At 44.2% G+C, this 14,440-nt stretch overlaps 1 protein-coding gene across 1 annotated transcript in view; it reads left to right on the top strand.

Moving 5' to 3' along the window:
• Nucleotides 1-14,440, top strand: part of LOC141129958 (vomeronasal type-2 receptor 26-like) — a 239,840-nt gene that overhangs the window by 113,309 nt on the left and 112,091 nt on the right. The window contains exon 2 of the mRNA XM_073618127.1: nucleotides 8,887-9,157. Coding sequence (XP_073474228.1) covers nucleotides 8,887-9,157 — 271 coding nt within the window. The remainder of the gene's footprint in view (nucleotides 1-8,886; nucleotides 9,158-14,440) is intronic.

Genomic DNA, 14,440 nt, shown 5'->3' with positions numbered 1-14,440 from the left:
GCCAGAGGTTTTTTTTTGTAGTGTCCCCAAATCATTTTTAGTAACCCTCCCTCCCCCCAACTGCTAAGTCAGCTGATCCCAATTCTCTATCTATCCTCAATCATCTATCTGCTGACTTTGCCAAACCCATACACACTATACCCATCTCTTTTGTGGTCAGATTTATGGATGAATTCCCCAAAGCATGTAGTGCAAGGGCCTGCCTAAATACTTTCCAATGGTAGTGTTTAAACTTTTTAGATCCTATTATTATCTTGATAGGTAATAGCAGAATGTCCAAATGTGCTCAAATTTGTCCAGTGTGTATTTATATCTTTGTATTATGACACTTCTTACCTGTCCAGTGGGCTGCCAATAGTGTAACTAAGGAGGGGCTGTTCCAAGTAATACCCTGTATTTAGCCATTCATCTCTCAATGAAGTGAAGAGGGTTACCTGTCCACGATTCCCCCCCCCTATAATGTTAGAAATGGCCCATGAGAGGGGGGAGGGGGAATATGATAGGTGTACCCTATACTTTGGTGTTGTTAAATTTCCCTTAATAAATGCTATCTGGAGGTTGCCCCAGAATGTTTGTGCCTAATCTGCTTGCCATGTTTCTGAGCAAAAATATTAATATTTATTTTTTTGCCTCAACAGTTTCCTTCCACGCCACAGGAATGGCAGACTGTGGCCTCCCACTTTGCCCAGCGGTGGGACTTTCCTAACTGCGAAGGGCAATTGATGGGAAACACGTCCACATCATCCCACCACCCAACTCGGGGTCGTACTATTTCAACTATAAGGTTTCAATAGTATTGTGATGTTGGCGGTGGTGTCGGCTAATTACGACTTCTTGTATGTGGACGTGGGGAAGAATGGCCAGATGTCCGATGGTGAAGTCATCGCCCAGACGGAGTTCTACAGGCATCTCCAGAATAGCAGCTTGGACTTGCCAGCTCCAGAAGACAATGTGGAAGGACTCCCATTTGTGTTCATTGCTGATGAAGCATTTGCGCTGGGGGACCATCTTATGCGGCCATTCCCGATGAGGACCCTCACCCCGGAACAGAGGGTTTTTAATTACCGGCTGGCCAGAGCCCGAAGAGTGGTGGAGAACACATTTGGAATCCTGGCCAGCCGGTTCCACCTATTTCTGACACCTATCCATATGACGGAGTATAAACTTAATCATATAATCATGGCGTGCTGTATTCTCCATAACTTTTTACGGAAACATTCGGCCAACTATGCTGGCTCAGTTGGGTCTGAGGCCGGAGTGATCCCTGAAACCACACTGACGGCGCTTGAAAGCGGCCGTCCTGGCTTTCCCTCCCTGAGTGCCCGTGATGTCCGGTTACGATACCTGGAGTTCTTTGCGGGTAGGGGGGCCATCAATATGCCTGCAAATTTGTGAAGCCTTTTTCAAATAAAAAAGCAAAAAAAAAAAAACGTTGTGGACATTTACTGCTTGTGTTTGTTTTAGCTGAGCCTGACAGCAATGTGGGGAGTCCGGAAAATGGCGTGATTGTGTAACCTTATACAAAGAGCTGTTGGCTGTTATTTACTAAAGGCGTATACACTTTTTATACTACAAGTGCTCTTGAAACTGCAATGAAAATGCTCTTGTAGTGCATTTGGAAATAACTACCATTTTATCCGAAAACAGCTATTACATCCTGACAAAAGTGTTGTAGCGTTGAGACAATAAACCACACATTCTTGATTAACAAACTTTTTAATACCTGCACAATCACATGTGCATTTAGAAAAGGTTTTTAAAACAAACCAACATGTTTGTTGTATAACAATTTTAGGGGTGGCATTATCAAAAATAGAAATGTCCATTTACGATAAAACAGGCCTGTGTAAAACCAACAAGAAAGACAAAAAACTTGAACTTACAAATATGGTAAAACTTGAACGCAATATCAGACATCAGTATTTAGGAACTGTGTTTGATATTGCATTCAGATGGGGTGAAATCACCCCATGAAAAGCCAAATTTGGAAGAGGCACACCAATTTACGAATGTCAACATGTGCTAGTTGCCATCACGGGGGATCAAGGGACGTGTTTTGGTGGTGTAACCCCTTCCTCACAGCTACTTTATTATTGAGGAAGGGTTTGCACCCCCAAAACGCGTCCATTGATCTCCCATGATGGCAGATAGCACATGTTGGCACACTGTGTGTATCCTCCAAATTTGGCTTTTCGAAACATTGCAAAAACATTTTAAACATTGTACCACACAAAAACAAAAGTGATTTTGTGGGGTATTAAATTCGCCCCAAAAAAACAATGATGTTATTATTTTTTTTAATCACATCATTGATTTTTGTCTTGATGTTCTCCAATTCTAAATTACACCCCATAATCTCCCCAATCAGCATCTGGGCACTTTCTGATGTGAAAGGATCACCTAAAAAGAGAGAAACCAAACAAAAACAGGTATCAAAAATCTGCCAGCATCCATCTCTTACCCGAGTCTGTGGTCGCAGACACTCACCTGTTGTGGTGGCAATTTCAACCACATCTTCTTCCTCCTCCTGCTCCACTTGGGTTGGGGGTATTTCACCTTCTTCCACAGGTGGGGGGTCTCTGGTCTCCTTGGATGAGGGGTGTCCTCCGAGTCTTTTCTCCCCTATGTAAAACAAAAATGGTATACTTAGCACACAGTGATTTGATGGCAGAACTATAAATAGGAAACATTGCTTGGAAGTGGGGTACAATTGTCTATTTTAGCAGAGTTCCAAGATGTCGTTTTTTTATTGTCCTTTGTCAACCTGCAATACTTTACCTGTTTAGTACAAGCTTCACAGATGGAGACCCCCCTATAGTATACACTGTAGCACCTGTGTGCCCCCCCTAATAAAAATGGTGTTCTTGTGTCCCACACTAGTGCTCCAGTGTCCAGATGTGAAAACAGCTTCTCAGTGTCCTCTCCTTACGCAGAATCTAGTTTGCATTTCATTCTAGTAACAAACCCATCTACACAATCAAATATTTTGCATCCAAGTAGGCCCTAAAAAATGTTGGCAAATGCATATGGCCTAAACAATGTTGTTTTAGAGGGTGAAAAAAAAAATGTTGGATACAAACGAATAATGGGCCCATGAACATTAAAATTGACATTTTAAACTGTACAATTAAGATAAGCATATGGAGCAGCACGAACGTAATAAAGACAAAAAGAATAGGAACACAGCACAACTAGTTACTTTTTTGCAGCACTCTCCGGATCTTTCGGTACTGCTCGGGCTCTCTTAATTTTAGGTCCGACCACCGCTTCCTGAGCTGATCTTTCAATCGTCGTACCCCGAAATTCCTGTGCAGACTCTTGACCACTTTTGCCATGATCTTGGCCTTTCTGATATTGGGGTTGGGGTAAGGCCCATACTTCCCGTCATAGTCAGCCTTCTTCATGATGTCCACCATCTCCAACATCTCCCCAAAGGACATATTTGTGGCCTTAAATCGTTTCCTTCTGGATCGGGACGTGTCCGGATCCGGGCTTTCCTCCTCCTCCTCCTCGTTGCTATAATTAGCACGCACCTGCTCTGACTCTGCCACGTGCTCTTCACCCACTGCGCCGAATGAAAAGGGGCAGGGAATAGACTAGAAAGAACATCAGGGGCGGGTGGAGTTACATGCATGCGCAGTGTGTATAAAGCGTAACACGCGTGCGTAGTACGTACGATCTGTGAGCGGACGAAGGAGCATTGGACGCGCCGATCGTAAGAATGAAGGTATCAGACAAACTTGTGCCTATACTGCTTCTAGATTGAGGCCTATATTGTAACAAGATTAGGAGAGTTTTGTCTGACATTAGGCTTTGTCTTGTGTTGTGTCTTGCAGTGAACATGGATATCTTATTTAAAGAGAATGACTTCATGTCAATATTCATTGATATGTTAAGGGAGCTGCCATGTCTGTGGGAGATCAAGCACCCACATTACAGGAACCAAACAAAGAGGAAGGCAGCACTGGATCATTTGTTGGAAATTGTGAAGCAGGTGATCCCCACGGCAGACATCACATATTTGAAGATCCTAATTGGTGGCCTGAGGAGCACATATGTAAGGGAGCACCAGAAAGTCCAGGATTCGCAGAGATCTGGAGCAGCAGATGACATCTATGTCCCCAGGATGTGGTACTATGACAGGCTGCATTTTCTGGCAGGTCAGACTGAACCCGGGTCATCACTCTCCAGTCTTCCTTCCACACTTCCTTCCCCTCCAGTTGAGGCTTCTGATGCCCAACCTGGGCCTTCCAGGCAACAACATGTGGAGGAGCCCAGATTGAACCAGGTATAGCATTCCTCTAAATATTGCTGGTTGTCCAATCAATGATGTTAACTAGATGTTAGTTTGGAGTACTAATTTCTGATTGTGATTGATGATGCAAAAACTAAAGCCATGTCCCTTTTTCATACACAGGGAAGTCTCAGCCAGGAGGTGGCTGGGCGGAGCCACCTGCCTGATATGTCGGTCCCTCTACAACACCTGGAAAGAGAAAGTGGCAGGAGGAGGAGTGCCCTAGAGGAGGCTGCCATAGGCCTCTTTTGGAGGGCTACAGAGGCCCTGGGAGCACCACACACCGTGGAGGAGGACATTGCTGCCATCATTGCCTCTAAAATGCAGAGGATGGAGGAGGGACAACAACTCATGCGTGAGTCGCTCATATTGGAGGCTCTTAATAAAGGTATGAGGGGCCAAATTACATCTCAGACACACCTTTGCGAACTCACAGATGGTCCTCCTCCTGCAGGTCCTCCTCCTCCTCCTCCTTCTCCTCCAGGTCCTCCCAGTCCTCCTCCTCCTCCAGGTCCTACTCCTCCTCCTGCCACATCTCCAACAGCACAGCCACAGCCCGCAATGAAGCGTGGAAAGAAGTCCAGAAAGTGAGGACCCTGGATCCAGTCAGGTCGGCCAAAAGATGCAGCCTCTTGTGGTACCACAGCCTGGGGACACAGATGTCATCTGCTGCTTTCCGGATCTCTGGGACTTCTGGATCAGACTGCTCTCCCTTACATATGGACTCCTCAGGCCACCAATTTTGATGTCCAAGAATTGATGTCTGCCCTGGGGGTCCCAGGCTTCGCTAATTTCTCCTGTTTATCCAGTGTTACCTCCCTCTTTGTTTGGTTCTGAGCCCATAATAAAGGATTTTTGTTTTTGAATTATACTTGCCTATGTGTGTTTTACTTCAAAAAGGACAGTTGGTTTGTGAGGATTCAGGTACATTTCAAAAATACAATGTGAAATTAACAAGGGACACCAACAACAAACTATCTCCTTGAGATTAAATAATAAAATATATCAATGGTGTTGTGGTAACTTGACACACAAAACACACACAAAAAAAGTCTGGAGTAAAACTAAAAATAACATTAAACAAAGATCAGCCTTGGAAAAAATACAAACAGAAAATCTAAACCAAAAATGGCTTGAAATCACAAAAAAAAAAAATTCTGTCAGATGTGACAAATAACAATATATTCCGGGAATCCCAAGGAAAAAAACACAAAAATAAGTTTGTGAGAAGTGTGTGTGAATATGAGCAGCAAAACTACTTAATTCTTGTCACATTATAAAGAAGAAGAGAGTGCGCTGTATTAAACCATTTTTAACATTACAGCGTGATGAAAGTGCTGTATCCATTGCGAATGCTAATTTTATCTGACCGAGCTGTTCTGTGTCGAAATTTCTTCGGAACATGCGTGGCACTTTGTGTGTCGGAACAGGCCACACACGGTCAGAATTGACGCGATCGGATTTTGTTGTCGGAAAATTTTATCTCCTGCTCTCAAACTTTGTGTATCGGAAAATCCGATGGAAAATGTCCGATGGAGCCCACACACGGTCGGAATATCCGACAACACGCTCCGAATGGACATTTTCCATCGGAAAATCCGACCGTGTGTACGGGGCATTAGGCTTTTATTCCCCGGTCTTCTTGGTCCCTAAAAAATCGGGGGATTGGAGGCCGGTGCTAGACCTGAAGAGACTGAACAGGCATATCCGTGTGGAACATTTCAAGATGGAGTCCTTAAACACATTTATTCTATCCATTCAGCCAGGAGATTGGATGGCGTCCATAGACCTTCAGGATGCATATTTTCACATACCTATCCGCTTCAGTTTCAACCTTTTCTTCGGTTCAGAATCGGCGACTTACATCTTCAGTTCCAATGCCTTCCCTTCGGGATTTCAACAGCGCCCAGGACTTTTACCAAAGTGCTAGTAGCGATCTTGGCTCCTCTTCGAGAGAAGGGGATTCGAGTACTACACGGACGATATTCTATTTCTATCCCAGCACAGACAGACCTTGGTGATACACGTACAATTGGTCCTAGACAAACTGATAAAGTTTGGTTGGCTAATCAACTACGCCAAAAGTCAACTTACGTCCACACAGGAGATAACTTACCTAGGAGCATTCTTCAACACTCCAGGAAGAGCAGTTTTAGTCCTTGCAGAAAAGATCCCGTCATTGATATGGAAGGTGAAAAGGGCACTAGCGAGCCATTCCATGTCAGCGTCAGACTGTCTGAGCCTGCTCGGTTCCCTCTCTTCATGCATACCTATGGTGAAATGGGCCAGATGGCATCTACGGACTTTCCATGTGGGCTTTTTATCACAGTGAAAGAAAAATAGCCTAGATCAGAGGATATTAATTATGTCTGCAATGAAATCCAGCCTTTGGTGGTGGACAAGGCCATCCAACCTTCTGCTTCACTGTCCCCTTGGCCCCATTCCATGGACTGTTCTGACGACAGACGCAAGTTAGTTAGGATGGGGGGCACATTACCAAGATCAGTTGGTACAGGGCAGATGGCAATTTAATGCAACAGAGGTAGTATCAAACACCTTGGAGCTAAGGGCAGCTTGGTTAGCAATCTTGTCTCTGACCACCTTCCTCAGGGGAAAATCCATCCTTCTCCAGATGGACAACAAAGCGGCAGTAGCCTATGTTCAGAATCAAGGGGCAACACACAGCAGGTCCCTCCTGAAAGAAGTGACACCCATTCTGACATGGGCCAAGAGGAATCTAGTCAACCTACGGGCCTCATATATTCCAGGGCCAGAGAACCAGTTAGCCGATCAGCTGTCAATATCTTTCAGCCACAACAACGCGTGGTCTCTGAATCCGAGGGTCTTCTCCTGGATATGCTAGCAATGGGGCACTCCCCAAATAGACCTATTTGCCTCCCCGCTCAATGCAAATACATCCCCATCTCCAAAGTCAGCAGGGGTGGATGCTCTAACCCAACCATGGAACTTTCAGATGGCATACGCATACCCCCCACCTCCACTGATACTGAGGTTTCTCCAACGCCTAACAACAGGGGCGATCACAATTTTGGCAGTGATTCCATACTGGCCCAAGAGATAGTGGTTCACTCTGCTAGTCAAGATGGCCTTGTGCAAACCGCTTCCCCTTCCAGGCATAGACAACCTTCTGTCTCAAGGCAAGTTCTGTCACGGAAGAGGTTGGGTGAGTTAGGATGTTTGCATAATGTCATTCAAACACTACTGCAGGCCAGAAAAGCATCTACGAATTCTACATACTATAGAGTTTGGAGAAAGTTTACAGAGTTGGCAGAGACTAAACATTTCCATCCTCTAAACCTCAGAATCCAGAACATACTCCTCTTTTTACAGAGTGGATTGGACTTAGGTTTGGGCCTGAACACGCTTAAAGTCCAGGTTTCAGCTCTTTCAGCTCTAACAGATACCCGGTGGGCACTAGACCCTCTTGTGGAACGTTCCTTCAAAGCAGTTCTTAGATTGAGGCCTCCCAGAAAGACGCTATACCCCAAATGGGATTTGACTATTGTGCTTAGTGTCCTTTCAAAACCTCTGTTTACTTCCACAGAAGAATGCACCCTGGAGGATATTTCTCTGAAGGCAGTCTTTCTAGTCGCCATCACTTCAGGTTGCAGGGTATCAGAGATCCAAGCATTAGGGTTACAAGAACCCTACATTACCTTCTTCCCAGACAGGGTGGTGTTACAGCCTATTCATCAATTCATCCCTAAAGTACCTTCAGTCTTTCATCTAAACCAAGAGTGGGTTCTTCAGCATTCAGGGAGGATCCAGCTTCCACAAAACTGCATGAGTTGGATATAGCCAGATCACTAAGTCACTACCTAAATTTGACGCAGCAGTTCAGTTCAATGGCTATTTATCATCTTAAAAGGTGCCAGGAAGGGAATGGCGGCATCCAAGACGACCTTGGCAAGCTGGATTGTAAGGTTAATCCAAAGAGCATATCGGGCTAGTGGTTTTCCAGTTCCAGATGCGGTCAATGCGCACTCAACGCATGAAATAGTCTCCTCCTGGGCAGCTTTGGCGCGGGTCTCCCCTGAGACAATTTGTTGAGCGGCCAGCTGGTCATCCTTCAGCACGTTCATGTCCCACTATAGTGTAAACCCAGCAGTCCTTACTTCCCGAGAGTTTGGGGAAAGGACCTTGCAGTCATCTGTACTGTAGCTTTTTTGTTTTATTAAATTTCTTTATTGCAGTACCCTTCCTGTAAGCGAGTTATTTACCATGGGTATGCTGCCATGGGAGGCACCAGGAAAATGGAAAATTGAATACTCACCTTTCCGTAATTTTCCTTTCCTGGTGCCTGCCCATGGCAGTGTACACCCTCCCTTCAATGATCCTTAGCGTTATGAGATCTAGTTACAAGAATACTGACTGAGGGGAGCAACTCTTTTTTATAGAGTTAAAGTGGTCCTGTGGGTTGGTAGGGGGCGCACCAGGAAAGGAAAATTACGGAAAGGTGAGTATTCAATTTTCCGTTTTCCCTCTGTATGTAATGTTAAGCTGATCCCATGTATGACTATTTAAAAAAAAAATTACATATATACAGAAATTAATAACTTACTGTTTTGTAGCCCCTCTGTGCAGTTTTACATGAACCTCCTAACTTTCCTTTCTGCAAATGACATCTTACCCAATATCACTCTAGGCTTCCATCTATATGATTCATGTTTGGAACCCAGGAAGGGTGTACAGAGTGTTCTGCAGATCTTATCTGGACCAAATGGGACATTTCCTAATTATTCTTGTAAAGGACAAGGCAAACTGGCTGGTGTTATTGGAGATCACCATTCATCTACTACAATTCCAATTTCCCAAATCCTCGGATTGTACAGATACACACAGGTGAGTAAAAACTACTTGTATATTTGTAATACTATTCTAAGTCAACAGAGACAACAATATACAGTGGGGAAAGAAAGTATTCAGAGCCCCTTAAATTTTTCACTCTTTGTTATATTGCAGCCAAATGCTAAAATCATTTAAATTATTTTTTTTTCCTCATTAATGTACACACAGCACCCCATATTGACAGAAAAACACAAAATTGTTGACATTTTTGCAGATTTATAAAAAAAAACTGAAATATCACATGGTCCTAAGTATTCAGAACCTTTGCTGTGACATTCATATATTTAATTCAGGTGCTGTCCATTTCTTCTGATCATCCTTGAGATGGTTCTACGCCTTCATTTGAGTCCAGCTGTGTTTGATTATACTGATTGGACTTGATTAGGAAAGCCACACACCTGCCTATATAAGACCTTACAGCTCACAGTGCATGTCAGAGCAAGTGAGAATCATGAGGTCAAAGGAACTGCCTGAAGAGCTCAGAGACAGAATTGTGGCAAGGCACAGATCTGGCCATGGTTACAAAAACATTTCTGCTGCACTTAAGGTTCCTAAGAGCACAGTGGCCTCCATAATCCTTAAATGGAAGATGTTTAGGATGACCAGAACCTTTCCTAGAGCTGGCCGTCCGGCCAAACTAAGCTATCGGGGGAGAAGAGCCTTGGTGAGAGAGGTAAAGAAGAACCCAAAGATCACTGTGGCTGAGCTCCAGAGATGCAGTCGGGAGATGGGAGAAAGTTGTAGAAAGTCAACCATCGCTGCAGCTCTCCACCATTCGGGGCCTTATGGCAAAGTGGCCCGACGGAAGCCTCTCCTCAGTGCAAGACACATGAAAACATGGAGTTTGCTAAAAAACACCTGAAGGACTCCAAGATGGTGAGAAATAAGATTCTCTGGTCTGATGAGACCAAGATAGAACTTTTTGGCCTTAATTCTAAGTGGTACATGTGGAGAAAACCAGGCACTGCTCATCACCTGTCCAATACATCCCAACAGTGAAGCATGGTGGTGGCAGCATCATGCTGTGGGGGTGTTTTTCAGCTGCAGGGACAGGACGACTGGTTGCAATCGAGGGAAAGATGAATGCGGCCAAGTACAGGGATATCCTGGATGAAAACCTTCTCTAGAGTGCTCAGGAACTCAGATTGGGCCGAAGGTTTACCTTCCAACAAGACAATGACCCTAAGCACACAGCTAAAATAATGAAGGAGTGGCTTCACAACAACTCCTTGACTGTTCTTGAATGGCCCAGCCAGAGCCCTGACTTAAACTCAATTGAGCATCTCTGGAGAGACCTAAAAATGGCTGTCCACCAACGTTTACAATCCAACCTGACAGAACTGGAGAGGATCTGCAAGGAGAAATGGCAGAGGATCCTCAAATCCGGGTGTGAAAAACTTGTTGCATCTTTTCCCAAAAAGACTCATGGCTGTATTAGATCAAAAGGGGGCTTCTACTAAATACTGAGCAAAGGGTCTGAATACTTAGGACCATTCTGTGTTTTTCTGTAAATATGGGGTGCTGTGTGTACATTAATGAGGAAAAAAATGAACTTAAATTATTTTAGCAAATGGCTGCAATATAACAAAGAGTGAAAAATGTAAGGGGGTCTGAATACTTTCCATCCCCACTGTACATTTTATAAAAACATGCCAGTCTGTGAAAGTTATGCCGCGTACACACGGTCGGACTTTTCGTCTACAAAAGTCCGACAGCCTGTCCGACATACTTCCGACGTACCTTCGGCGGACTTGCGGCAGACTTTCTTACGAACGGACTTGCCTACACACGACCACACAAAAGTACGACAGCCTAGTACGCGGTGACGTACACCAAGTCCGACGAGACTATAAAACGGAAGTTCAATAGCCCGTACGACACCCTTTGGGCTCCTTCTGCTAATCTCGTGTTTATCTCGTGTTAGTAGAAGTTTGGTGAGAGACGATTCGCGCTTGTGAGACTCGTATTTTTCAGTTCGTTTTAACTGTTGTTCAGTCTGTGCTTGTGAGGTTTGTATCTGCTTTTCAGTGCGTTTGGTCAGTTGGCATTGAGAAACCTTTGTTTTATTGTCCGCTCGTTCCTGATTTTCAGGTCGTTCTTCACAGGCCTTGCTGTTCTTCAGTGCGTTCTGTTTAGTGCGTTCTGACCAGCCGACCGTTTTGAAACCATGTTACCTGTACGTACTCGTCGTAGAGCTCGTGCATTGTATGTGCTTGGTGCTGTAGTTTATTCTTCAGCCCAAGACCAGTCCATGAACAGGGCGAGGAGGAGTTCATGGACCAAGAATTGGTTGCTTCAGCGTGACCAGTTCTGTCACATGCCTTTGCTCCGTGAGATCCGTGAGAATAATCCTGAGGATTTCAGGAACTTTCTCCGGATGACGGACCCCGTTTTTGACCGTTTGTTGGCTTTGCTGACCCCCTATATCAGCAGGCAGGATACCTGCATGAGGCAAGCCATCACTCCGGAGCAGAGGCTGGTCGCTACCTTGCGGTATTTGGCCACAGGGAGAAGCCTGCAGGACCTTAAGTTCTCGACAGGCATCTCCCCCCAGGCTCTGGGGATCATTATCCCAGAGACCTGTTCTGCCATCATCCAGGTCCTGCAGAAGGACTATATTAAGGTAAGATATTTTTCTTTTATTAGCATCACATGTTCTTTTATGTAATCTTTGATAATGTAATGTATTTCTTGCTTCAAACACTACTTACCATCATTGCAATATAGTGTGAATGTCCCCTTTTTATCCTCACACATGCTGGAATTTTTTCCTGTTATTTTTTGTCATGCATGTATATTTTCCTTCAATAACCTTCCCAGCATGAAGTGATGGGAACATATCCACCTAGTCTACTCATTTTGAATGTATTTTGTTTGAGTGTATTTAGTGTGCTTATAATTAGCAATTATCTAGATTTCACAACTCCCCCACCCCCCCCACCTAAACTCACTCCAAATAGTGTGCTGCTAATGAGCAATTATCTAGATTTCACAACCCCCCACCCCCCTCCCCACCTAAACTCACTCCAAATAGTGTGCTGCTAATGAGCAATTATCTAGATTTCACAACCCCCCCACCTAAACTCACTCCAAATAGTGTGCTGCTAATGAGCAATTATCTAGATTTCACAACCCCCCCACCCCCCCACCTAAACTCACTCCAAATAGTGTGCTGCTAATGAGCAATTATCTAGATTTCACAACCCCCCCACCCACCCCCACCTAAACTCACTCCAAATAGTGTGCTGCTAATGAGCAATTATCTAGATTTCACAACCCCCCCACCCCCCCACCTAAACTCACTCCAAATAGTGTGCTGCTAATGAGCAATTATCTAGATTTCACAACCCCCCCACCCACCCCCACCTAAACTCACTCCAAATAGTGTGCTGCTAATGAGCAATTATCTAGATTTCACAACCCCCCCACCCACCCCCACCTAAACTCACTCCAAATAGTGTGCTGCTAATTAGCAATTATCTAGATTTCACAACCCCCCCACCCCCCCACCTAAACTCACTCCAAATAGTGTGCTGCTAATGAGCAATTATCTAGATTTCACAACCCCCCCACCCCCCCACCTAAACTCACTCCAAATAGTGTGCTGCTAATTAGCAATTATCTAGATTTCACAACCCCCCCCCCACCCTCGTTAAAATTTGCTTGAATGTTCTGTGGTGTTGATTTGTCTAAAGCAAATATATGTTGCAGTTTGCAAAATGCATGTGCACTCTACAAGTGCATTTGTTCCAGTGCTTTAGTAAATGAGCAGAAGCTCTGCTGATTTCCATCATCAAATCATATGCAAGCCTCAAAGTGTTTTCATTAATTGCCCTTGCCTGTGATTGTGTACTCCTTGCAACATGAATGCCTTTTTACATTACCTCATTTACTGTAAGCTGGTTAGCAACTGCACCTGCAGAGTGCGACAACTGCAGTCTTGTAGCCTTTTTAGTCCCTAAATTCCTGCGTGTCCTAAAAGTAATCTTTTTTAGGGATTTCACAACCCCCTAAAATGTAATCAATGTTCCATCAGAGGGGGTGAGCAATCTGATAAGTGTGCCTTTCCATATTAGTTATTCCAGAAGAATTAAATTATTTAATGTTATACTGATGCTGGGGAATAATGTTTTTAATTGTCTAATTTTCTTGCAATGTTAGCTTCCAAATTAATTGATTTTGGTTTTCTTGTTTGATTCCCCAGTTTCCTTCAACGCCACAGGAATGGCAGACTGTGGCATCCCATTTTGCCAGCCGTTGGGACTTTCCCAATTGTGGAGGGGCTATAGATGGGAAACATGTCCACATTGTGCCACCACCCCATTCGGGGTCATACTATTTTAATTATAAGTGGTTCCACAGTATTGTTTTAATGGCGGTGGTGTCGGCACACTATGATTTTTTATATGTGGACGTGGGGAAGAATGGCCGGATGTCGGATGGAGGAGTATTTGCCCAGACGGAGTTCTGCCAGCGTCTCCAGAGTGGTGGCCTGGGATTGCCACCTGATGAGGATAACGTGGAAGGACTCCCCTTTGTCTTCATTGCCGATGAAGCCTTCGCTCTCAGCAAGCACCTCATGAGGCCATTCCCCCAAAGAACCCTCACCCCGGAGAGGAGGGTTTTTAATTACCGGCTGGCCAGAGCTAGAAGAGTGGTTGAGAATGCGTTTGGAATTCTGGCCAGCCGGTTCCGCCTGTTTCAAACAGCCATTAATTTGGCGGAATACAAACTTAATTTTATCATTTTATCGTGCTGCATTCTGCACAACTTTTTAAACAAACATTCTCCCAATTATATAGGCACAGTTGGGCCTGAGGCCGGACAAATAGAAGCCAACCTTACGGGCCTGGATACTGTCCGTACTGGCTTGGCCCCCCAAAGTGCCCGTCAAGTTAGACAGCAATATGTTAATTATTTTATGGGTAGGGGGGCCATTGCAATGGGCCAGGATATATAATTTTTTACAATAAAAAAAATATTGAGGAAATCTTGCATTATATTTATTGCTTGCCTTTCTTTTGGGCTGTCTCCTAGGTTATGGTCGAGCAGTTGTAGTGCCAACTGTATTTTAATTTTAAATGTCTAAATAAGCTCCATTGCCACTGTAAACAACTTTTTTACAATTATAACCAAACTGATACTGAGCCTTGAAATAACAAACCACACATTTATTTAATTCCTATAAGGAGATGTTTTTATTAATGGTTGTTATGCATTCAGTTCTGCATTTAGTATAAAATGTTCATAGACAAAAATATAATGATATCTTAATAA

Source organism: Aquarana catesbeiana, linkage group LG01 (genome assembly GCF_042186555.1).
Source record: "Aquarana catesbeiana isolate 2022-GZ linkage group LG01, ASM4218655v1, whole genome shotgun sequence".
Lineage (NCBI taxonomy): Eukaryota > Metazoa > Chordata > Amphibia > Anura > Ranidae > Aquarana > Aquarana catesbeiana.
The sequence above is the reverse complement of the archived record's forward strand: the minus strand, read 5'-3'. Positions and strand labels throughout refer to the sequence as shown.